The sequence below is a fragment of the Takifugu rubripes genome, chromosome 1 (genome assembly GCF_901000725.2).
Source record: "Takifugu rubripes chromosome 1, fTakRub1.2, whole genome shotgun sequence".
Classification (NCBI taxonomy): domain Eukaryota; kingdom Metazoa; phylum Chordata; class Actinopteri; order Tetraodontiformes; family Tetraodontidae; genus Takifugu; species Takifugu rubripes.
The window spans coordinates 20,047,208-20,072,965 of NC_042285.1; the positions used below are offsets into that span (position 1 = coordinate 20,047,208).

A 25,758-nucleotide genomic window follows, 5' to 3' on the forward strand; every position below is an offset into this window, starting at 1 on the left:
TCCAAAGCAGGTTTTCTCGGGCTGCTCTTACCAGCATGGATGCTCGTTTCTAGCGGAGCATTAGCAGAACTGAAATCTCCTGATCACCAGCTCACCTCGTCTATATCTGAACAAATAACATTAAATGTGCGACACTCCTCATGTGAGCTATTTCTGTCTTTAAGTGCCAGACAGTAATTATTTTTGCCTTTGGAAAGAGAGGGAATAATGGGGGGTGCAGACACTGTCCACGCCAGCTCAGTGGCTGCTCTGTGTCCTTCCTTTTGGGTAGGATTTCTCTGAAGACCTCGTGCGATTGGAATTAAAATGGCAAAGTCAAGGGAGCACTGAAGGCTGAATCAATGCATCACTCACAGGGCCTTGAGTATGGATATGAACGGACATAATGGGACTTATGGTGGCGATCCCCGTATCATGAATCTAGCCAGGGTCTGCGTTCAATGTTTCCCCAAAGCACTGGAGACCACACGCATGCTTTCAAGGCTGTGTGCAGATGCTAGAGGAGGGGGAGCAACCTGCCAAAATCAGTGTGTGTTTGTGTGTATGTGTGTGTGTGAATCACGAGTAAAAACTCTTCTTAATAACTGGAGATTCATGGCCAAAATCTTTTCTAAAAGATTCTAAAAAAAATCTGATTAGCATTTATTTATTTATTTCACCATCTCTTGATCGTGAAAATGTAGAGTTAGCTAAAACTGTACAGTTGGCTTAGCTTAGCAGCACGAGCTTTATTGGATGTACTGTGTGATAGTGCCGCGTGTGAAGGATGATTTGGGGCTTTGTGAGATGATATTTGGCTGTGTTACAAAAACCAAAGATAATATAAGAGCTGCTGCTCCTATATCTTCCTCCTCTACCACGTCAGTGTGCATATATGTGGTATGATAAATTTTGAATGTCAAAATACTCATTCTACTAGCAAAGTGAGGACATTTGTGTGACGTAGGGCCGGCTGGACGGGTCCCCTCAAATTTAAAGGACCGTTTCAGTGTTAAGCCATGGTTTAAGGCTGAGGCTAGAATTGGGGTAGGATTAGGTGGTTAGGAGGTTGGGTGGGATGTTTTGGGTTAGACCAAGTTAGTATGAACACTCTCTACTGGCTGGCAGCAGTGAAAGATAAAACCATAGGCCAGAACTCCTGTAATCCATGCATTTTTAAGTGGTACCACAAATGAGTGTTCACGTGTCCGTTATATCCGTGGTTAATATATAGGATGCAACACAAGGGCAGCTGCTGTGGCTCCACCTCCTGACTGAGGTGGTGCAGACTGGTTGGACTGCATAGATTTATTGCAGAAATAGTTTGCCACAAAAGCTGAAAAAGATAGAAATACAAAGAACTGTCATAATTAGAAAAATGTATAGCACAAATACATAACAGAGGTACCTCACTAGCAGCAGTAAGCAGCATGAAAATATGTTTCTAATTTAGCCTATGGAAGCTATGTGAAATATATTAAGCTTCTATGTTTTTCAGCATGTATTAAAGGTCTAAATTTAACAGTTTACAATTACTTAATTCACACTTGCCCTCTGGAGTTGAACTTCTGGAGCCTCTTTACTTTAAAACGTATGCACATGTTCGTGCAGTGCATATACAGCATGTCAGGAGCGAACCGGATTCCTGTGACCCTGTTCGAGATGATTCCCTTTAAATTTGGCTCTCTCTGCAGAGAACATGCGCAGTGCGCGGCGTGCTGCCTTCAGTCAGTGGAGCAGCTGTCCAGGGTTTGGAATTCCAACATGGCAGAGGCTGTGGTCAGTCTTGCTCTCACAAACTTGGAATGGTTTCAAATCGCGAGCAGCCGCGCTTAACCTCCAGCGAGCCGTTCATCTGCACACTCACCGGATCGATGGTGCTTTAACCCCTGACGTCGCCCTGTCACCCCCACAGGTAAGCCTTCGCGCTGTCCACCGGTGATGTTGACAATTTAAAAAAAATAATAATAAAATAAAAAAAACGGGAAGCGGAGCGGGGCTGAACGCGCGGCCGCTCGCTCGGACGCCGCGTCGCGCATCGCGGATCTGCGGTGCAGCCTGCGCACCGCGACGGCTAAAACCTCCTGTCAGAGTTTAATGGAGACAAACCGCATGCAGAGTTTGAGTTTGCAAGTGAGATCTCACTCCTCGGTAGTTGTGAGGATGTGGTCATTACGCGGCTGCAGCCCGTGAATAACTTTTCCTGCAATGGGAAGTTCTGGCACGTCAGACTGGATAAAACTTGCAGCGATAACCGCAGGCAGGGGGGTTAATAGATGGGTTGTCATTGCGCGCACAATGGAACAGCAAGTAATCTATTTTAAAGTAAAGGGAGGGGGCATCACGCTGGCTTAGCCTCTTCCTCTAATAGGCGGCGTGAAGAATGTGTGTTTTGTGTCATCCAACCTCTCGCACGCTTCCTTTCCTCCTGTTTCAACTCGCGCAAGAAGTGACAGGCTGCAGCCGCGTTTCTCTGCGCTCCGCGCGTCCTCGTCTACGGCTTTCTTCAACACACACACGCACGCACGCACGCACGCACAGACCATCCGAGCATAAATGCTGTTTACTCGCTGTGCTCGGTGCCGCGTTGTGCGCAATTCCAGCATCTAAATGAAAAGGCGAGGAGAGAGCCGGGATCGCGCGTTCTTTAAGTTGTGAAACCCGATAGCTGCAGGAAAGAAGTGCTTGTAATGAGAAGCAACCTTTGGAATTCCTCCTCGTGAAAATTCCGATTCTGCTGTTTTTTTCCCCCCTCTCCTCTTGTTTTTAGGCTTGAAGACATGATCACTAGCACCAGTATTTATGGTATGTTCTTTTTTTTGGAATTCTCGCTGTGATTGTTGTGACCCTTCCATGTTCTTCATTTTTAATCCAAGCTGTGCATAATAGCTGGTTATAGCTTTAGTATTGCTATTTTAATTTGTGCATGTTTAAGCCATTGTCCGAACTTGCTCATAATAAATCTCGAGTTGAAGTGACGCTATTTTAACAATCTGTGGCATCATCGGTGAGCTTTACGTGAACGTTTGAGTGTTTGAGCACATTTGACTTTCCTTTGCTTTCTTTATTCACCATTATATATTTATTATGTGGCTTTTCTTTCTCATGATCTGTCCGCACAACATTGATTTGTGGAGATTATCGTCTACACACACACACACACACACACACACACACACACACACACACACACACCTAAAATATATTTTAAAAATGTAAATAAAAATCCGAATGCCTCTCCTTCAAATGTTTAGTTAAGTAAGTCTAATATCAGCATCTGTTAACAAGATGTTAATGTAATTTGAAATGAAACCTCACAGTTTTGACCATTTTGTGTTGCTTGCAAGTAATATTTAATATCTGCAATAATAATAAATATCTTACACAAGATTTTGTAGATGAATTATTAATATAAGGTCAACTCCTGCGGAGTAAATAATCCAACAACATTGAAGCAATGCGTCGTCATAAAAGCTGATAATAATCTTGTCATAATTTGCCAGATATGATGCGATCCATATATTTCAGAGGCTGGCACTCATGTAAACTCACCTTCAGATTTTTGTAGCCTCATTTGTAAACCTACAGAGTGATTATGATGGCAGCGTTCAGAGATTGCAGCCCAAACAGCAGCTCAGACGGCTCCTGGTGCTGTGGCTCGGTGCGCGCGCCCAAAGTGCAGCAAGTCACCAAAGTTGTGCAGCGTCTGTGTTTTGCAAACAAGCTGTCCTGCTTGAACCTTCCCCACCTCCGTGGAACAATTCACTCATTTGTGATCGCACATTTCATCTGCATGTTTGGGCTGTGAGAGGAAATTAACATCATCAGCAGTGAGCTGAAGTGTGTTTTCATTCCTCTTCAGAAATAACATCGTTGCTACATCCATCACTCAGCGGCTAGAAAAACCTGGACATTACGACAACATTCATTACGCTCGAGTGTTTGCTTGTAATGTGTTTTTGTAAAGTGGGTATTAAATTTGTTGGTGTTTTATTTATTTTTTTATTTTTATGTGTTTGATCGTTCCAGCACATCTCTGCTCGTGGTGTTGGTCGTGTTGATCCGAGGCGTTCCGGTCTGGAACTCAGTCATGTGTCAAACAGTGTTTTTGCAGCTCTCACATCTACTTTTTTTTTAGCTGCTGTTTTTCCTCATTATGAATCTGCAGCGATGTTTTTCTCCTTTGTAATTTATCATTCTAATCTTTTAGCTCCTTCTTCTTGCATCTCCTAATTATCCGTCACCACATAGCTCTGACTTCCAGCCCCTGGAAGGTTTGTGGTCTCCTGCAGCGTGTTGGGTGATTCTTGCAGGTCCTTACTTAACCCCAGACACCTCTGGCGTGCACGGAGAGGAGCTGACAGCTCTGTTTATTTCTCATAGGACAGCACTGCTGCTGCAAACCCAAGTTGTTGCTTGACATGAGGTCTAACAGATGCTGATTCTTCTGTTTTCTTCACGCTTTTACCGAGTGTCACGCATTTTCACACTTTATAGTAAACGAGAAGTGAATTAATTAAATATATCCTCCAGTTTCCATTGACAGGGAGATATAGAGAAAGCAGGATTTGCTCACAGACGGTGACTTTTGCATGTCTGGGTTTTTTTTTCTAAAGCAGAGGAATGAAAATAGCCTGGGTCATTTTGAAATGTTCTGCTTTCTTGGAAAAACAAAGCCATGTTTTCTTTAAAGCAGCAGTTTTCCAGAGTTTTAATGTCCACCTGCAGGACTGTAAATGGGAGTTGATGTGCCGAGTCGTGTGTTTCTGAAGCGATCAGAAGTCAATAATCTGAAATTGAAAGTGACAGAAGCAGTGAAACCATCTCCAGCTGACCTTGTGTAAACACTCCCTGGGATCTTTTAAATGGATGACATATCAGTCTTTACTCATCCATTTATATGCCAGGAACTAGACTCCAACTCTGCACTGTTTGCTCAAAAACGCCACTTTAATGCAAACATGCTACGTGGGTTTCATCTTTAAAAAAAACACCCAGATGAAGGGACACAAAAGTCCGATTTCACTTCTGAGTATTCTCCGCATTCCTCCCCCCACCCCGCTGCCTCTCTGTGCTCGGCTGTTTGTCTCCCTTTCTTGTATCCACGTCTCGTTCCGCTCCCGCGTGGCAGCTTGCTATGTTATCTCTGTGTGTTTCTCTCGGCGCTGACAATTGTTGCAGTGATCTAAGATGGACTGCGCTGGAAAGTGGAGGCAGCTGTCTGTTGCTGTACTGAGGGATGTGTTTGCTCTGCTGCAGAGATGAAGGACCCCGAATCCTTGACATCCTCCCTTCCCCCCCTCCTCCCATCTCATTTAGACACAGCGACTGTCTGCTCAGACTTGGGGTTTTTGTTTCTCCTTTTTTTCGCTCTGAGTGGCAGCTTATGGCAGAGATCTTTTATACGTGCCTACGTTGCTTATTTTTACCCCTCCTTCCCTTTTTCTTATTCAATTCAATTTACTTTAATCAAGTAACGCAGGTCCACAGCTAAATTTCTCAGTTCGTCCTCCAGTTCGAGGGACTCCATGTGACATTTGCTGCATGTGTTTTTCCTTATTACCAGTAAAATCTTTGTCTGCAACGGGCAATTCCTCACATGTTTATTGCATGATTGTGTGGAAAAATCAACAGCGTCATGCAGAGAACCACGTCCCTGGGCCACGCTGGTGAACGCTGGTTTACCCGGACCCTGCCGAGCGTGCGTTCATAAACCAAGCATTCGTTACCTGAAACTCCGGGCTTTGTTTCACACCAGGCGTCTCTACGCTCAGGAGGGGACGAGGCAGCGCCGAGTCTGCTGGGGATTGGCGAGAATAGGCAAATCCCCAGGTGGACTAAACTAGGTTTATCGCTCAGGCTTCTAATCTGAACTGCTACATTCATGCACATCCATTGGTTTGTCTCTGTAATGCTCAGGCCGATGTCCTCTTTATGCTATTTACAGACATTTTCTTGCCGTGCGGTGACATAAATTGGTGATCATACTGTCTCTGGTCTAGCAGATATAAAATGCGGCGTGTTCCTGCTAACACACTCGTCTTTCCATCTTCAGTGTCTTTTTTTAAACGAGGTCTGAATGGAGCGGCTCCATTCCTCCAACACGAATCAGCGCCTTTAAATGATGTCTTTAGCAAGATTATTTACCACCTCTATCGCTGTGCCTGTAACCCCTCGAGGGCAATGATTAACAAAATCTGCTATTATGTGGCTTTTGAAAACAGTCAGCGCGTGGAGCCGCCATTGTGCAGCAGAGAACTGTTGCTTATCATTAAACAACCTTGGTGAGAAGAGGTGTTTCTTCCTGTCCTTCCACCAAGGTGTTTTTTATGAATTACCATCATTGTTGTGGAACGCTGTTTTGTACTTTCTAGAACAGTGGGGGAGAGCGTTGAGTGGGTAACAGAAAACTTTTATTGGAATGCTTTGGTGACCGAGGAAAAAGAGAACTTAGCCGCCTTGTTTTCCCCTTCTGCAACTTCGTTTTATGAACATTGAAGTGGGAGGTGTCTGAAATGGGCTTTTATTCGCTTCGTGCCCACAAATTTCTCTTGATGCTGCCCCGTCTTCATCAGTCTAACCCTTCAATTATGATAACACCCAGAGCGTGTGATCCTGCGGCTTTGATCCTATAAAAGTCTAGCTTCTTATACATTTAATAAGAGATTAAAGAAGGGAAAAAAGTTCTGAATAAAATTAGAGTTTGAATACATTTATGCAATATCTTTGTTCTGGGGTTTCTTTTAAGAATTTAATCGTGTCATAATTCATTCATTCAAATGCATGAATAGATGTTAGAATAAAATAAGGGTTTATTTAAGTTGCTCTTTAGATGTTTTTCTTAAATTCCAGGCTCATTTGGGGTTTTTTTTGTTTGTTTTTTTACATCTGATGGTAATTGGGAGACAATTAGCTGAAGCGGCAGTCGGACGAGATGTGAGCTGTCGCTGGTTTTCTGCAACGTTCTCAGTGGTTCGCATGTGGCCTGTGGAGTCGGGCGGCTGACAGGCTGGCACCGCGCCAGGCGCTGGCAGAGGGAGCCTTGAGTGCCGGTGGGTGACGGTGGAGGGGCTGGGGCGAGGTCTCCCTGATGGTGCGGGAGAGGAGGAGGAGGATGGGGAGGGAGGGGGGAGGAGGAGGATGGGTTGGCAGGGGTCAGCCCAGGCCGCTGGCGTCCGCGGCGACATCGTGACGTGGCAGCAGAAGCGACGCAGGACATCTGGATCGCTGCAGATAACGAGGCATCATACATGCTAACTGGATACCAACCAGGCAACCTTTTGTTTTCCTCGAGCTCCAGAGACAAACGACTCATGACAGAGACGAAACGCTGATTTAATCAACCAAAAAATCAGCCGTTGTGTTTTTTTTAAATCAGTCATAAATGAAGGTTTGCCGCAAATAAACGCAGGGAGTGTAATTAGCCGTCAAGCTTTTCTTTCTTTCTATGGACAAAACAGGAAGTGCTTTTTCTCTAAATTCCTCTTAGAAATTAGTTTTACATAGTATCTGTATAGTATTAATTTGTTATAAACATTTTATAAACTGTTGACAGCGGTAGTTCTTTCTATATTTAACTATAAATAACAGGACCTTAGAAATATTCCTGTACTTGTCTATCAATATAAATCTAATCACCAGCCAAAATCACTGCCAGCTTTAATTATTTATGATCAGCAAAATGGATGCTTGTTATTTTAACTCTTGATTTTATTTATTTAATATTTGCATCTTTTATTCAGGAAATAGCTTAAACCCAGTAACGTATGTCTAAAGTAACTGAGAGCTACCATTTAAAAATGTCCATCCATGTTTGATAGTTGATCATTTATGACCTTTTCACACTGCAAATCAAGTATTGGGATAAATATGAATATGAAATCTTGCCATGTTTGTATTGAAAATATTAGCCCAACCATTTGCCAATAAGAAATTGTTCACATGTCGAATCCTAAAATAAAGAGCAGGAAAAGAGAGTCCACACAGAGTTGGATTAAATTAAATCCATGAAATAACAGTGATGAAAAAAAGGAAAATGAACAGTCAGGAGTTCAGCATACTGGTGGAGCCTGATGAGAGCTGACATTCTTTTTGTGTTCATTATCAGGAAATCACCTCAGGGAGTCATGTTGACTTTGCAGCCGCTACAGGACTGCCCCGCTCTCACTCACGTGCATGCTCACATCCTATTTTTAAGTATCTGGGGAGGTGGGGTGGAATTACTGACCACGTAGTGAGGAAGGGGGGAGAAACTACACATAACAAATCAAGTCCAGTTTGTCTGTTTCAACAATGCTGTGAGCACTGAGCTAATGGTGATGCTGCGTCTGAAATTGCACGGTGCAGTGGAGTGCATCGACAGAAACCCACTGTCGGGAACGGTTTCAAGTTCTTTACCTCCCATCTGTCTTCCTTTCCCTCATTGCAGTGTTGTTCCTCCCGTCATCGAAAGCAGAGGTGTTAGCTTGTTGTCGTCGGCTCACAGAAGGAGTTCCATATCTGACAGAACAATAGCATATTCATTTACTCGGAGCGTGATGTTTCTGTGGTCCAAACCCTGACTGTGTTGCCTCTCCCACATTTTTAAATGGATCCCATGAGCCGTTGGCTCTGTGGTTTCCATTATTCATTTCAAAACTTCCATGTAGCATGTAGAGGCTAGAAGGGTGAAAAATTATTTTGTGTTTGGGGAAAAAAGAAAAGGGAAAAGAAAAGAGAAAAAAAAACAGACACGGAGCAAAGTCACTGTTTTATGCAAAGTGTGCCGAGCCTTAGGAGCGCATGTGAGCTGGAGTACAGTGGGAGGAGTGACCCAGCGCGTGCATATGCATGTGTGTTTTCCTGCCTGTACCCGTGTGTGTGTGTGTGTGTGTGTGTGTGTGCAGTGTTCTGTCAGTCTGTCAGCCAGGCCTTATGTGGCTCCCTAGAGGTACCTGGGGGAGACCTATCCAGCACCCAGTCAGCCACTGCTGGCGGCCAAGTGGTGACAACGGGTTCCCACAGAGAGAGGAAGTGTCATTGTATGTATGTAAACCAGTGACAGATGACTGGAGACATGTGGCCTGCAGACACGGGGCCTGAAAGTAAAGCAGTTTCGCCAATCTGTCTTCCTCTCTCTTTCTTACCGCTTGAGATTTCAAAGAGTGGGCATCAGGCTCCAGAGCAGCGCGGAATCCACTGACAAGTCAAAGACATGAATATATATAAAAAAAACAAAAAAAAAACGGATGCAAATCATTTGACATGAAAAGACACATGCTATGAGGAGAGGTTGGCTTTTCTTTTGAAAGGTTGTGGAAAAGTGGTGAGGAGTTTTTAGTCTGCAGAGCTTTAGGCGGCTTTTCTAGGCCACAGGTCATGTGGGTCAGTGTTACACTCCCCGCAGCCTCTCTTCAACCCTCGGTCTGGAAATAGAACATGCAACGTCACCCAGCCAGGAGGGAGGTAGATTCCAGACCTCAGTGGCCACAGGCTGCACATGTGGAATCTGCTTGTGCAGTTGACCCCACCGTTTAAAACTCCGAATGCTCCCAGTAGGATATTGTTATTTCATGCATACCCAAATGAGCAAGGCTGTACAAATCGCCCTGTAGAAAGTGGATCAGTACACACGGAGCGTTCGCTATTCACAATTCATCAAGCAATCTCGCACTCGCCAGAGGCAGATTTATTTAACGCCGTGCAGGAAAACAGGCGAGCATAACAAATAAACGGCATAAGTTGTTTTTTATTATTGCACATTTTTTGGCCAGAAGATCATTTTCCTATTTTTCTATTTTGAGTATTCATTGAGACAGAAAAGGGCAGCGCAGAGATGAGGATGGGGGGTTGGCACAGTCAGTGTGTTGCAGCAGGTTCTGGGTTTGAGTCTGTCCAGGCTGTTAAAGTGGAGTTTACGGTTTGCCCGTGTGGGTTTTCTCCGGGTCTTCCAGTTTCCCCCCCAACAGTCCAAAAACCTGCACACGAGCATGATTGAAGACTGTAAATGGAGATGTGAGTGTGTGAGTGACTGGTGTGTGTCCTGTGATGGACCCTTGACCTAATCCTGCCTCTCACCCAGTGACTGCTGGGACAGACTCCAAACCTCCCTTTGCGACGCTTCTTTCTGATACGGTTTCATCCATTGAGAAAACAGGGACTTAGATATAGAGATGGCGCCATTATTCCTACAAACATCTGCTTATTGTGGTTCCGAATGATTGTTTGTGAGAGAAAACACCTGGCCTTTCTGCTGATCCTCATCGCTTCATGCCATTTGTCCATGTGGCACTTCCTGGTCTTGTTCTCCGTCCAGGGACCTGAAATCCATCAGCACTGATGAGTTCATGCTCCATCAGATATATCTGTGCCAAACTGTTCATTGTGGGCTACGGAGCTGCTATTGTGCTTTTCTGCAGTCTACGTGGCGCAAAGAGCCAATTCACAACCGAGCGTCGGGCAACCCTGGGCTGTGTGTATTGATGAGTGGGATTTGTTGCTTAATAGAATTGCGTCTAATTAATTAGATTTTAATTGCTTGAACTCTGCACATGCAAATGCTGCACAATGTAGAACAATCATTACGTAAAATGGTATAAAGGACTACACACCAAGGTCAGCTGGGTGATACGTGGTTCTTGGTCGTGGTAATTGAATTTGTTTGTATTGTGGCAGCGAACATCTCAGGAGTGATTCATCAAAAACCGGGCTGGTTAAAGAGATACCTCTCCATTTCTGATATCCTTGTTTGTTTTTCATGAGTCTCAGATTAACCCAGTTTGATCCCCCCCTCTCCTCCTCTCTTGGTCCGTCCCTATCAAAGCTGGTCCTCTCCCCTCAGTTCTGGTGTCTTAAACAGGCGCCTAAACGCTGCCGGAGCTGTTGGAGCGCTGCTCCGCTGCACCAGGCGCAGCTTCTGACAGACAGATCTGTGTAAATAATTGATGTTCCGTTAACAGTTCATTCAGGGGGAATTAATGGGAAGGACTTTGAAATAAGATTTAATTTATCAGGAGCAGAGACATTTGGGCCACAGGAGGATGTAGATCAGGCCGACAGGCTGGGTTGAGAGGGGCTTTGGACCGTATCCGTATCTGGATCCACTGATGTCATCCTGACCTGCAAAATATCAGCTTGATGTCATCAAACTGATGAATTCATTGATTCTTGAGAGGGAGCTTTATTTTAATCTAAAACAACAGCAACAGAACATTTACCCTTTTCTTTTCTGCCATTTGACATCATCCAAATAAATGCTTAACATATCTGTTTTCATTTTAAGCTGGTGAACTCCAGCCGAATTCCCATCGAGAAATGTGTTTGAGATGGACGCGAGTGATGTAAGATGGCATATTGATATTATTAGTATTCATTTATTGATAACTGTTAATAATTTAATATTTGGGACACTGACAATTTACCCTCTGAAAATCCGCTCCTGCTGCTCTGAGCTGGTCGTGTTGGGATTAGCAGTGCATTGGCATTAGCACCCTGCAGCACAAAAGATCATAAACTAAGGTGCCTTAAATGATTTACATGAAGATCAGTGCAGCCAAATCTAGAATAACCACCTTTGCAATGCAACAGATTTGTTATTGCATCACAAATAGGTGCTAACATTAGCCCTTTTTTTCCTGCCGGTGCCTTATTGGTTATCAACTTTATTGTTTTTCATATAGAATCACTCCAAACTGTCAATTGGCACATTGATTAGGAGTAACGACATGACATCACCGCCGCAGAGATGGCTCATGCTGGCGTTGCCAAGAAGTGTCAGTCGATGACTTCAGTGCAAAGCGGCGTCTAATCGAAGCATTTGATTGGCTACAGGCAGCAGTCCAGCGACGAGGCTGTGAAGGGGACGATGTTCTGATGTCCACACAGCTGGAATCACAGCACAGCGACAGATCAAGCACGTGCACAGTTTGAGTGCGTCTCTCTTAACCTAAATTGGGGGCGTAGAGATGAAATAGAGATGGGGACATTTTTGGATAGCGTAAGGAAATCGTGTGCCTTTTTTCAGGTTTTTATTTTTTTAGAGGGAGGGAATCCGTTACTTAATTTTTATGAAACCTTCAATTGCTTCAAGTACAATTGCTCTGCACTGAAAGCTGATCTACTGTTATTTTTTCACTTCACGTGCACTCATGTGACAGATGAGTCTCTTCATAAGCCATTATCTTCTTCTCCTGGGGTTGCGACTCGGTGGCAGCAGGATGTTCCAGATGTCACTTTTCCTCGAGGTCCACTGCAGTGTCACCTGCTGTACTTACAGTATGGAAGCTTATTTCAGTCAAGGTCATGGAGAGAAGGAGAAATAAAAACATTCTTACTAGGTCGAATAACTTGATTTTTACCCTGGGTGCTAAACCAGCTCACCATTGTCGCTCTTAACATTGTTATTTTACTTTAGATATTTCTTTCATCGTGGAAACTCCACCTTCCCTGACACTGCAGGAACAGGAAGCGGGGTTAGTGTCTCGGCACGCTTTCTACCTTCTACTTTCTGTCGTAAAGGGGACCTATTTGTGTTCCAGACCGCTAATTTCAAGTACCAAAGAACATGCCGGCACGAGCCCTGGCCCACTTTGCTCTGAGTGTAGATTAGACGTTGTCACGTGACGTCAGTCAGAAATAGATCTGCCTGCGTCTGCGTGTATGTGTGTCGTACACAATCAATTATGGCAAAGACTTTATTTTCAAACAGGCCTGTGGGTTGCTAAAAATTTATGTTAGCCAATCATCATAAGGCAGAAAGCAAGGAAAGATGTATGCACAATGTGTAAAACATTGTATTAAGACAGTGACTGAAACATGGTTCCTTACGTGCATTCATCAATCAGGAGGTGGTATTCAGCAGCAGCTCCCCAAATCCAATAGTCTCGTAGCCAGCTGGCTGATTTCCAGCCACATTCCTTTGGCCAGATGTTTTGAAGCTGACCAAACGGGACCTCGCTGTGATAAAATTGTGCGGCGCCGCCTCAGACACGCGTGACACCTGCTGTCAGTGACAACATATTTATTCATTATCACTGCATATCAGTCAACAGGCAAATTGGTGCGTACTCGTAATCTCTTCTAACTGAATGAGCGCTGTGGCCGTTCTGTTTCTGTTTATTAGATACGGCTGAATGTGTGCAGGAGCTTCAGTCTCATATAAAACACTCACCTCTTTCTCGATCCCCCATTTCTCTTTATTTCTATATCAGATCTTCAGAAATCACCTTGTGACTTATTATAGTCTTATTTTCTTGGTAAAACCAAACATTGTATGTAGCCTTATAAAAATATTTTAATATGCTTTTTAATCAAAAATCCAACTGGAAAATGATGATGATGATGATGATGATGATGATGATGATGATGATGATGATGAATTTAACAAGAAAGACTCTCAATGTGAAATGATTAGGATTTCAGTTTTGTGCAGTAGATTTCCAAAGCAATATTGAATGTTTCATAGATTTAAAGAGTGGCTGGTATTTACCTTTACCGTGCCCTCCGTGTTTCTAGGTGCCAGTGTTGGCCAGTGGGCGAACCAATCTTCCAGACAGCACTTTTCCTTGTAAAAGTTCCCATTTATGGCTTCACCACTCCACTTCAGTAACTTTATTACAGTATAGCTGAGAGATTTCTATTTCATATTGACCTAAGATTGCTTCAGTTGTCTCATTTCACCTTTTGTCTGGCCTGTGTTGGTGAAGTGACCTTCTTTGAGACTTGAAGTCGATAGCGCACAATGCTTCAGAAGGTTTCGGCTAATAAAAAAACAGCGGACGTTGCAGCCAAACATCCTTCTGCTGGTCACTTGAGCACTTTCAATCAGAGCTCTATTTAAACCTTTAATCAGTTTGTTGCATGAAAAATGGGAATACGAACACAGCTCTGAGTTTCCTTTTGTGAAACAAAGAATTAAAAACATCCTTACTCAGCTCCGTGGTCACAGCGCTACAACTGAGAGAGTTGATGATCTTCCCTTTGCGATCTGTTTTTCACGGCTACACCAGGCTGTAAAGCCTGATGTTAAAAGTGTCGAGTCAGAGCTCCTGGCAACATCTCATCTCCACTGAAACTGAAGTAGTGATTAAAATAAATATAAACTCTGTTAATGTGGCATTATTCTCCTGATTGGACCCTGCTGTTGTGATTAGGGTGCTCCTTGGGGGTCTGAGAACTTTGGGGATTGAAGATGCAGCATTTGGTAGACGCGCCTTCATGTATGTCACCATCCACCGCTCTTCACTCCTCAAGCGCTTAAGTGATCCCTGGAGAGGCTCAGAGTTCATCGAGGCAATCAACAACCGCCGTCGCCGAAACAAGTTTGAAGTGTGCGCATTCTTTTAACGAACAAGCCTTTCGATTGTGCGTCATTCGTGCACACTACAGAAGCCACTGAAAACCTGCCACCTATAATTGTCCTATTTTATTCAGTGCACAAGTTCTACTTGTGCGTGGAGAGCTGTTAGTTTAGCATATGTATGGATTTAGCCATACTCGAGGTAGTAATGGAAGTTGTAGCCTCGAGGGTCTCTTGGCCTGAAGAGTCACGGTTTAATTAGGATCGCTGAAACACAGAAATGACAGCTCAGAGGATCTCTCAACCCCAAGATTTACTGTATTACAGGGAAATATGAAAAATGCATGCTCCCCTCAAGCAGTAGCGTTTATCATCAGCTCAGCCCAAAAACCCATGGGAGGGGAAAAATATCCAGCAATGCAACACAACAGCGGAGCTTTTACTCAACAGTGTATCTGGATATTTCCAACACAGAAATGTTTCTTCAGTGTAACGTCACGCTGCAATCACGGTCGGCTCTCATTCGATTTTATAGACACAACAAATCAAGCGGGAATCGTATAAATGGAGGCGTTATGTGCTGCCTCCATCCTTCTGAGCTGCACATATGTGATTCCAATAACAGCGCTTGTGCTTAACAGCACGTTCCTGTCAATCCCCTCCGAGTCCATTCATTCCTAATTGATATCATATGTTTGTATTATACAATTGTGTTTAAAAGAACTGAGCGGTTTAAAGAGAGAAAGTCTAACTTTGCCGACTGTGTTAGCAGTCAACAGCGTCTTTTTTTTACCAGCACTCGATTCTGTACATGTTTGTTTTACCTCTTTAGACATCCAAATCCAAATGTAAAGTGGGAAATGTAGTTTAAGTGGAGAGATGCTCCTTTTTGTTACATTTCAGATGAATTATTCAGATTATTAGAACCTCTATAGTTGCTAGCCTTTTATTCTGTCGAAGACCAACTACTAATATACACCATTGGTGTGTGTGTGTGTGTGTGTGTGCGTGTGTGTGTATGCAGGCACACTGTGTTATTGCCATTTCTTCTTGTTCTGACGGGCTCACTGGTTGTTCTTAAGCCTTTAATGGTAAAGTCAAACTTTTAAACTATGAGATCTGCTATGTACGCAGAAAAAGCCAATTTTTGTGTATGCAAAGTAGTCTCATATGAGCTGCCTACACAATATGTTACATTTTGTATTTCGTGAGACAAGAAAATCTGTTGTTTGACATAATTTTTCGGTCTAATCAGTCTAAAATGATAATGCTCCATCTTAACCATCTTTTTAGTGTTCAGTTTATTGATCAGTAATAACAACATTGGCATCCATAATCAGTTTGTAATCAAATTGGAATGAATTACCAGTTAGTTATAAATTCAGTATTGATTCATTACATGAAGTGTTACAGGGTATGATGCAGTCAGAATTGCTCATATATTGTGGTAGGAGCCTTTTAGATATTTGATAAATAATAAATAAACGCTTGATTCTGAGTTTTTCGGTGTGTGCAGCATCACCAGATCAGTCAAACTTATCTCCCTGACAGGCAGATGAACTACAATGGACTTACTGTATGAGTGCCTTGAGTCAGTTTCCACCTTTTATGTTTGGATTAGTTGTGAATCCAGCAGGATTTGTGGACTTAAACAGTGCAGAGACATGTAATCATTTGCTGCCACGGCTGGCCAGAAATATACGGGCAGAAGCCCCTGGAAAAGGCACAGAGTGAGGGGAGGCAGGCCTATCTTCAGTAAATGAGGGGTTAAATGGCACCCTGCTATCTAAAGATTGGAATTACTGCCACATGGAGCTCCAAATTGAGTTTAAATAGTCTTAACTTGATATGTGAGATGAATGGGACTCTGCAGCCGCTCCGATTACCATTTCCCATTGTATTTGAAAGCTTTGCCCCACCCCTGCTTGGAATATTTCCACCGGATTTGAATATGAATATAAACTTGTTTTTATTTATAAACATAATTACAGTCTGTCTGCAATATTTGCACGCTTGTCAAGTCAAGCGCTCGGCGCCCGCAGAATAAAAGCGGAAGGTCCCGTGATATTTTCTTTACATCCAGCGCTGAAAATCCCGGGCTGGTAATGATCCGTAATTAGGAAAAGTTTTGAGCACGTCTGCAGTCTCGGCTGCTGCTGTTGTTTGGTGCGCAGTGCAGACGTTGTTTTGTTTTTTTTATTTCCAAGTACAATAATGACATGTATGTGGCGCCGGCGTGCACGTTCTGCAGAACGCCTCCACTGCATATTGGTGTTCAAGTCTAACAGTTTTGGACGAGCTTATTAAACACAGTTACCTATAATAAGCATCTTTGGTGGACCAAATTGGGGAAAATGCTAATGAGTCTGATTAGGCCATGTTTCAATTAAGACAGCTTTCACTCCCCTACCCACCCCCCGTCACCCTCCCCCCACAAAAAAAGGAGGAAGGAAAGTCCGGCTCTCTCTGCCTGGGAATCCTCCTCGGAGGCATTTTCCTCCCTCTGTTTCACACACACTCTGAGGAAAGAGAAGAAAACGGCTCTGCCACCTCTGTGTTTCCTTTCAGCAGCACAGTAATGAATAGAGAATTGTGCAAGCAGTGGTCCAATTTACGCACTGGGAAATTGGATGGACAGAGTGGAGGCCCAGTCTTGTTTGCTTAAAAACAGCCGAGGCTACCAGATTAATAGTTCCCAAAAAGGTCAGCATCCCTGTTTCATCCACGATGATCACTGAACCAGAAATTAGACCCCACGGTGGAGCGTAGCAGCATGGCATCACACATCAAATGTGTTTCAGCTCCACCTGGGACAACTACCAGCAATATAATTAGTATCAAATGTATAAATCAAATGACATGTATTTCCGCAATTATTACATTGACATATAATTGCTATTCAAATCAGAACTTGAAGTGAATCTCAATCAGCTGCGACAACTTCAAATGTTTTAACTGAAAGCACAATCTTCCTGCAGGAAAAACTTCTCAAAGCTCTGTGAATTAACGCACATATTAGGCTGACAAAGACACTATTTGTTGGCGGTTGATCGGTGGAATTTGAGCCCGAGGCTATCTGAAAACATTCCACTAATGGAGTGCTCTGTAATTACACCATTTCAAAGAAAGACAAAGGAACCTGTGGCTGCTGTTTTCGAATTTCCAGGCAGGAGTAGAGGACAACGCTTAACCGTAACAGCACAGTGCCAGATCATTATGCTAATGCACGTACGTGTGTGCTTGCCTGTTTTTAATGCATTAAGTGTTTTTAATCTTTTGTTTTTTTTTCTAGTCAGATTGCTTTTTCCGACAGCCCGCTTAAAAACATATAACTCAGAGCAAACTGTTTGACACAATTATAGTGACAGTGTTTTTATTTAATGTGGGTATGAATTGCAGTTTCCACTCGACTTTCTTTGTGTACGTTTGGTATTAAAACCAAAAATGTTTTGCCAGCAGCAGAGAAAAGCATCCCGTCATGAAATAATTGTCCGTTTTTACCATCTTTTTGTATTTGTAATCTTCATTTCGCGTTGGGTGAGACTTCAGGGGCACTCTTGAGCGTTCTTCTGCTCTGATTGTCCACATTGTTCTGGGAGAATTAAGAGTAACTGAAGAATGTCACTCAATGCACTCTTATTGATGAAATGTGCCTTTAGAGTTAATGAAGTGAACGATTTTAAGGGCTCTGGTACCCTGATACTTGAGCTGCAGTGTCTGTAGACTTGTCATTTCTCTGCCTTTCCTTCAGGATGGTTCTGTTTCCTGTCCCAGTACTGAAAACTCCTGCTCAGTTATTCTGAATAATGCTGATGACATCATGAGGTGACTGAGCTGCGTCGCTCATCCATCCCAGTCACAGAGCAAAAATCAGCTGTCACAGAGATGTTTCACCCCATTTACCATCAAATAAAGCTGAACCAACCAGAACAGAACCTGAATTTACATCAGTGAGATTAAAAAAAATCCCAAAATAAAAGAAACCGCCCTGCTAATCATCAGCAGGCGGACTCCATCGCTTCTCGTCATCCATTTTTAAGCTTCAATGGTTGCACCTTTTCTGCTGCACAGGCTCCTCTTTCTTGCTGAGAGATTCATCCGTACCTCTAAACAGGCAGATATTGTGCTGGCAGTTATTTTGTTCTGAAACCTTCTGTAAAAGTGCTTCATTGATTTGCCAGAGATGTTTATTTCAGCAGTAGAAGTGTGTCTAATTACAGCGAGTTTGTTGGATGTGTCAGGGCCTTGTATCAGGTTTTAGCTGAATGGAAAACTACTGCAAGCAATTACTACAGGCCTAGAGTCATTCTTATCACATCAGGAATGGTTCTGTTCCACCAGAACCAGTTTATGTTTATCTTCTGGCTTGTTGTTTTCTGTCCCGTTTCCTGTTCTTACCATTCACATCGATGCTTGAAGACGAGGTGAGCCATAGCACAGATCTCTTTGACTAAAACCTTATCAATTAACACAATTAGTGCAGCATCATCCTGCTGATTAGCTCCCGTTGTCTAATGAGCCCAGTGGGCAAGTGACTGGGGCTGTGCAGCAAGGGAGTCAGACAAACAGACATAAAAGCGTGTTTGTAATCTGCTGCTGGATTTTGGCCATTTGGTGCCTAAATCCTGTGCTACGGACATCGTTTATTGAAGAGCAACTATAGCATGACACAGCTGCACAGTCAGTGCACGGACACGTGTAACAGATGAGGAAACTTTAGGTCATGGCACCAGAGCTCATATCATTTTGTAGTTTTTGGTCCGATTATTTTTTCAGCAAATTCTCTGTATGTGTTCTGAGCTGAAATCTGTCTATATATTCTTCGAGGGTATCATACAACCTCTCATATTGCAAGGTAAAGACAGCAGACTGTGTAGAAACTTTTTTCAGATAAGAATTTACAATTACACTTGATTATTTATGTCATTTTAAACCCTTAGGACCATGCAGAGAAGCCAGGGGAAGCTGTAGTGAAAGACAAGTGAAGCATGTCTCTCCCCCTCCCTCACTCTGTAGACGATGAGGCAGTGGGCAGACTGGATGTGGATGTAATTCATGCTGGGCTGAGGGGTTTGTGCGATGAAAGCAACAGAGCGCTGCCAAGGAAGATTGCTTTGCTGCTCTCCTCCAAGCAGATTTGAAACTGTCTCCGAATGCCTCAGATGAGAGTTGGGTTATAGACTGACCCACAATGTCTGTGTCATTCCGCTGTGTGTTTGGCAGAGCAGAATGGCTCCCAACATCCTCCTTAGCGTAACGTGTGTGTACACTTAGCATTGCGTGTTTATCAAAACAGAGACATGCATTTTCATTATCATTTATTTTGATTTTTTTTTTTACATTACATTACATTTTGTTTTGTAATTTTCCATCGTTTCATTACTGTTGTACAAAACAGGCTCATTATTATCATTATCATTGTTATTATTAATATTATTGTTAGTAGTAGTAGTATTGTACTGATAACTATACTTTCAGAAAAAAATAACTCTCCAACAGTCTATGTGAACATCTGAATTTCTCTTTCTTTTATGGATATCTAGGTCTAAAGATGCAGTGGACCCCAGAGCACACACAATGGGCAGAGCAACACTTTGACATCTCATCTACTACTCGCTCGCCAGCACACAAAGTGGAGGCCTACCGGGGGCACTTACAGAGAACATATCAGTATGCATGGGCAAATGATGACATCTCTGCACTGACTGCCTCCAATCTGCTTAAGAAATATGCAGAGAAATACTCTGGGATCCTAGAGGGCCCAAATGAAAGAGCCCTGCTGTGTTCTTACTCTGATAGTACCACTGGACTCATGAATGGGCGCAAGTCAGAGAATGAGTCCTGGCAGGAGGGGATTTACCCAATGAACTGTGCTCCAGATGTTATATCTGTGAGCAAAGCCGGAATGACAGCTGCTCTACCCCCTACAGATGTGTCGGCTAGCGTAGGCAGCTCCCCAGGGGTGGCCAGCAGCTTGTCTGAGCCAAACTATTCTAGCAGTAACTGTGGGAGCCACACAGCCACTACTCTCCACTCGGGCCTCTCCTCTCAGGAATATACTGCCAGCTTCAATGGTTCCTACCTGCATTCTAGCTACAGTGGTCAAAGTACCCCAGCCCTCCCTTCCCCCCACCCATCCCCACTGCACAGTTCTGGACTCTTACAACCACCGCCACCACCTCCCCCCGCCTTAGTTCCAAGCTATAACACTGGGTCCCCAAACCTTCCCAACTACAATTATCCTCCAACAGGGTATCCTTCACAGACGGCTGTTGGCCCTAGTTATAGCCCCGGGGGAGCACCTCCTCCTTCTGCCTATCTGCCGTCCGGTATTGCAGCTCCGACTCCAATCCCCCCCGCAACTATGTCTGGATATTCCTACCAAGCCCATAATCATGCACCGATTGCACCAACACCTTTGAACGGCAGCACATCCAACTCGTTAAAACGAAAAGCTTTCTACATGAGTGGACATGGAGATATGGACCCCAGCTTTGGCAATTTCAGCTATAACCAACAGCGTTCTTCACAGAGCCCTATGTACAGGACGGGAGATAGTGGCGTCTCAGACTCAAACAGAGGCAACAGTTTTGACAGAAACACCGAGGCTTCGTCTTTGGCGTTCAAGCCATCCAAACAGCCAATGGCATCTGATCAACAGAGAAAATTTATCATACACTCCGGCAGAGCATTGACTCCACCATCCTATGCCTCATCTAAAAGTTCTGGTGAGTCCTACGCCAAATTTGGATCCCCCATCATGACTGAACAAACTGATGAGCACAGACAGCACATCTCTCACCCCCTCACAGGTCCTGACATAGGAACGGCTACCTCGTCAATCCATGCTGCAGAGGAACAACTGAAGAACAGTGACTCCAACCTAGTGGAGATGGTAACCACAGAAATCCTTCAGCAAGGGCCTCCAGTGGACTGGGCTGACATCGCTGGTCTGGATATGGCCAAAGCCGCCATCAAAGAGGAAATACTATGGCCCATTTTAAGGCCAGACATGTTTAGTGGGCTTACCACGTTACCGAGGAGCCTCCTATTATTTGGACCTCAGGGAACAGGTAGAACGCTGCTGGCCCACTGCATGGCCAGCCAACTAGGGGCTGCTTTCTTGCAGGTCAACAGCTCAGCACTAGTGACCAAGTGGTTAGGGGAAGGTGACAAGATCATCCAGGCATCCTTCCTGGTTGCTCGGTGTCGCCAGCCAGCCGTGGTGTTCATCAAAGAGGTAGACCTTCTGCTTTCGGCTCAGCTTAGCAAAGAGAGCCCAGTGAACCGCCTCAAGGCTGAGCTGCTCATGCAGCTGGACAGTATTTTGACCTCAGCCGAGGACCATGTCCTCGTGGTCTGCTCTACAAATAAACCAGAAGATATCCCAGAGTCCTTGCGGAGGTACTTTACCAAGCGACTGCTCATCCCCTTGCCTGACGGGACAGCACGACACCAGATCATCAGCCAACTGCTCTCACAGCACAACTACTGTCTCAGTGACAAAGAGATGTCACTACTGGTTCAAAGGACAGAGGGTTTTTCAGGACTGGATGTAGTCCAGCTCTGTCAAGAAGCTGCGGTAGGTCCCCTTCACGGTATTCCCAGTTCCGACTTGTCGGCAATCCATCCCAATCAGATGAGACCAGTCTCGTATCAAGACTTTGACAATGTGTTCTGCAAATTCCAGCCTAGCATATCGCAAAAAGAACTTGACACATACACGGAGTGGAATAAGATGTTTGGCTGTAGTCAATGAGGGTGGCCCATCGAACAAAAAAGTCGAATAAACCTAATCCTTGTTTGGCCTTCAGCGGTGACCTGAACATAGAAAGTTAAAGATTTGAAGACTTTAGACACCCGACAGTCTGGACATCAGATACTAGTGTAAATGAAATGCTTTATGTGGCTGATGCCATATGGTCACAACTCAAACATCCCAGTGGAGACACCTCTTGTTTTGTATATACACATATATATAAATATATCTACATACTATTCTGCTCGATATTTAGTTGCTATCAAGTGCCTGAGATGGTGCTGTTGGATTTTTTTTCTTACAATCTTCATAGGTGACATGTGCTAATATAGAAAAAGCTTTAAAATGAGACAAAAAAAAACTTGCTTCTCCTTCTTCATTTGGGTCCGTGTTCTACCGCTGTGTCTGTTTTTGTGCTTTCTGTGAACAGTCGTGGTTAATTTCAGCTAAATTAAATTTATCCACACCCCCACAGCTGTATTTCATCACCTCACGCAGGTTTTACATACGTGTAAATCTTTGACCTAATAATGACATTGATGTTTTGTTCATTTTCGGGTGCTGTACAATCTTTTCCACCATTGAAGAACTCATCATTTTACAAGGACAGTTACAATTTTCCACAAATATCTTCAATCAGAATAATAAAATGAGTATGTAATTGCTGTTAAAATATTGCTAGTGCTAATTTACAGTGTTCCACATACATGTACATTTGTTTGATGTTCTCTATTTGCTAAACTCAGGAATGTGATGATAATAATATGTATTGTACCTCATAAGCTTTTGTCAAGGCACTACAAGAGCATTTGCATGACATTGTCATTTCCACCATTAAACCACGTGAGGCTTTATAATACCTCAGAAACTTTCAAACGAGAAGAGAGGATTCCTGTGATGAATGTATGTGAGTATTCCTGGTGTATTTACAGGACTAAAGGTCCTCTGTTTGGTTCTTCATCCTCTTTATTTCAGCTGCAGATGACGCAAGGAGAAACTGGAAAGACAAACATCTTTCGCCGTTGAGGGTGACAATGGCCCGGAGCTATTTCATTTCATCCCGCCGCAGTTTTACCATTAATGGGAAACTGAGGATTACGTATCGCCCAAGTTGCTTTTTCTACCTCCAATGTTATCAATCGGGGGGAAATGATTTCACGTTGACAGCTACGTTTCAGCACACGCTCTTCTTGTTGAGTGAGAAACCTTTGGAAAACACCCAACAGTAAATTCTGTTAGCTACACTGATCTGAGATCTCACCAGTTTTTCCCACCGTTTAAAGGGGAATACCACTAATTATAGAGTTGGAGATACACTGTGTCTTAAATATGGTTTATTGTGCATTAACTACCAATTTGGAATTTGTCAAGTAGAGTTTTTTGTTTATATTATTTTTCAATTTGAAAAAGACCCTGTTGGACAATTCAGTCTATTCATTCATATTCACAGTAACAAATTAAGTGATATCCCGACACGAACAGCTGTTTAGATTGTGGCTTAGATTGTGGTTTATTAGTTTACTTTGTACATTAATTAACATCTTAATCTGCACATTTTTTTCTTTGTTTTTTTTCACCAATTAAAGGGTGGACACTAACAGTTGAATTGGCAAGTATAAACCTCATTGACTATCTTACAATCCTCTGAGTAGTAAAGCCAGAAAGATACTAGCAAGCTGTGTTTTTATCTGCATCTTCTCACTCCCTTCTTCACAAATAATGGCGCTTGGTCAGAGCCAGCTGAGTCTCCACACAACTACGAGTCACGACTTTTATTGAATGAACTGAATATTAGCTCCGTTTCTAAAATGCAGTTATAAGCTAAGTATGTAAGCTAAGTGGTTTTACATTTAGGGTAGGGTCATTAAAATATATCACCATCAAGCATCAGAGGACTTTTAGCTTGAATGTAAAACTGCATTTTATTGGGAAATTTTATTTTGGCAAGTTTGAGAATGAGAAATAGTCACACGACAGGAGTACCAAAAGTGTCAATCTCTGACGAGTTAGGGCATCATCAACCTTCATTATTTTACAAGTGAGGAATGAGAATGAGCTTGTTAATATTCAGTGGAGGTCCCTCACATTTGTTTCCTGTTGCACATGTTTTATTTATTGTTTTTCTATCAGATGGGAGCTTATTAGTTGCTGCCGCTTTGTTTGGGTTTTAGGTACAGACCTGCATAAATTGATAACATCCACCAGTGCTAAAGAAGCTAACTTGCAATGTAAAATGCTAGCAAGCTAGCTAACAGACATATTGATGTAACTTCATAACTCCCATGCATTTGTAGAGGTCAGTTCCGAACATATTATCATATTAGTGGTGGACACTGCGAAAGGCACTGAACTTGCTTTTGTTGTGGGAACTCCAGTTTCTGAAAGATAAATAACCTGATATAGGTTGTGTTCAAATAAAAATGCATCCAGCTATATCATATTTTGCATCATCATTGCATAGCGTCATCGTCATATCTAAATTGCTAGGTTGCTCTTTTGGTCTCTCCAAATTTATCATGAACATAAACCAACAGAATACAAAGTGCAGTTCCCTTTTGTCACAGAGGTGTGCAGCAATGTCTGTTTTGGAGTCTCCAGTATAATAAATCATGAGGGAATTGTTGTTTCTGTTGCTCTGAACTGAGAAACAGGTCATCAACAATTGCACAGCTACCCTTGAGCAAGCAAGACCGTCACATTTTCGAAATCCTTACGTCCTTTAAGCCAAAGTACAAGGTTCTTTTGATTACGATGTACTCTTTTGAATGTGAATCTCACTGTCCTTAATGCTACTGTATAAGATGCAGGATTTTTGAAATTGGCAATTTTGTAGCCCTCACAGGGCAGCTGCCTTTATCCTTTAATGTCAGATCTTATCAACCTTTTTTCAGCTGTATTCTGTCTGAATTCGAGAACAGTTGCTTGCCTCCACTTGGATTAATAAAAACAAACAGAAAAATGGCTTCAAAGCAAATGCAAGAAAACAGTGTAACGTCACATTCCTGATTGTCAGTTTGTTTGACACTGGTGTGGAGCCCTAAGTGCCATTAAGTATATGTTTGAAGACTTCAAGTTGTTTGTGAGGGATGTAAAAAAAAAAAAGCATAAATGTTCTACATAATTCAATTAGTGCTTGAAAAATTACAACCAGTCAACATCGGATTTTATGACACGTGTCACGCTAACAACAGCACAATGTAACAAAAGGCACATGGATAAGATGTAAAAGTTGTTGTAAGGTGTTGCACAACTAGACAGTGACGAGTGCTCACGGGAACATCTGACATGAGTAAAACAATGCACATAAAGGATGTGTCATTCACTTTTTTGATGTTTTTGTTGAGCAAGATGTCATTAAAGGGCCAATAGAATCATGTGTGAGCAGATTATGATAAGCACATCGAACCCCACAGTGATGCCAACGCACCGTTTAGTAACATTTTGTGTAATCTGTAAGTACATTAGTGATTACATTTTGTTGAGAACTGCTTAAGACTTTGGTTCCATCCTTGTGAAATTTTTTATATCCTGGCTTTTGGTTTTCTTTGAAGAACATTTCTACCTCATTACTACATATTGTACATGTAGTACTTACAGTATGTCCTGTCATTTTTGAATGCCATGATTTTATGGATAAAAAAATATAGAACCTAAAAAAAAAGAATAAAAGCTCTTCAATAAATCAGAAAAACACCAATCCGAGCAGTCTACCTCAAAAAAGACTGTCATTACACTGTCGAGTGCA

The 25,758-nt window shown here is 42.9% G+C and overlaps 1 protein-coding gene across 5 annotated transcripts; it reads left to right on the plus strand.

Moving 5' to 3' along the window:
• Positions 1 to 1,268: 1,268 nt before the first annotated feature.
• On the plus strand, positions 1,269 to 25,143 carry fign (fidgetin). 5 transcript variants are annotated; one of them, XM_029847614.1, is made up of 3 exons: positions 1,269 to 1,894; positions 2,750 to 2,784; positions 19,798 to 25,143. In XM_029847614.1, exons 2-3 carry the CDS (start codon positions 2,760 to 2,762, stop codon positions 22,011 to 22,013), a joined length of 2,241 nt encoding a protein of 746 aa, XP_029703474.1. In that variant the 5' UTR covers positions 1,269 to 1,894; positions 2,750 to 2,759; the 3' UTR covers positions 22,014 to 25,143. The 5 variants fall into 5 exon arrangements, 4 of the variants coding, with proteins under 4 accessions (XP_029703474.1, XP_029703482.1, XP_029703490.1 ...); XR_003890882.1 differs by lacking the exon at positions 1,269 to 1,894 and having other exon boundaries at positions 1,910 to 2,784; positions 19,798 to 22,916; positions 22,995 to 25,143; XM_029847630.1 differs by lacking the exon at positions 1,269 to 1,894 and having other exon boundaries at positions 1,910 to 2,784; positions 19,798 to 20,982; positions 21,067 to 25,143.
• Positions 25,144 to 25,758: the final 615 nt, after the last annotated feature.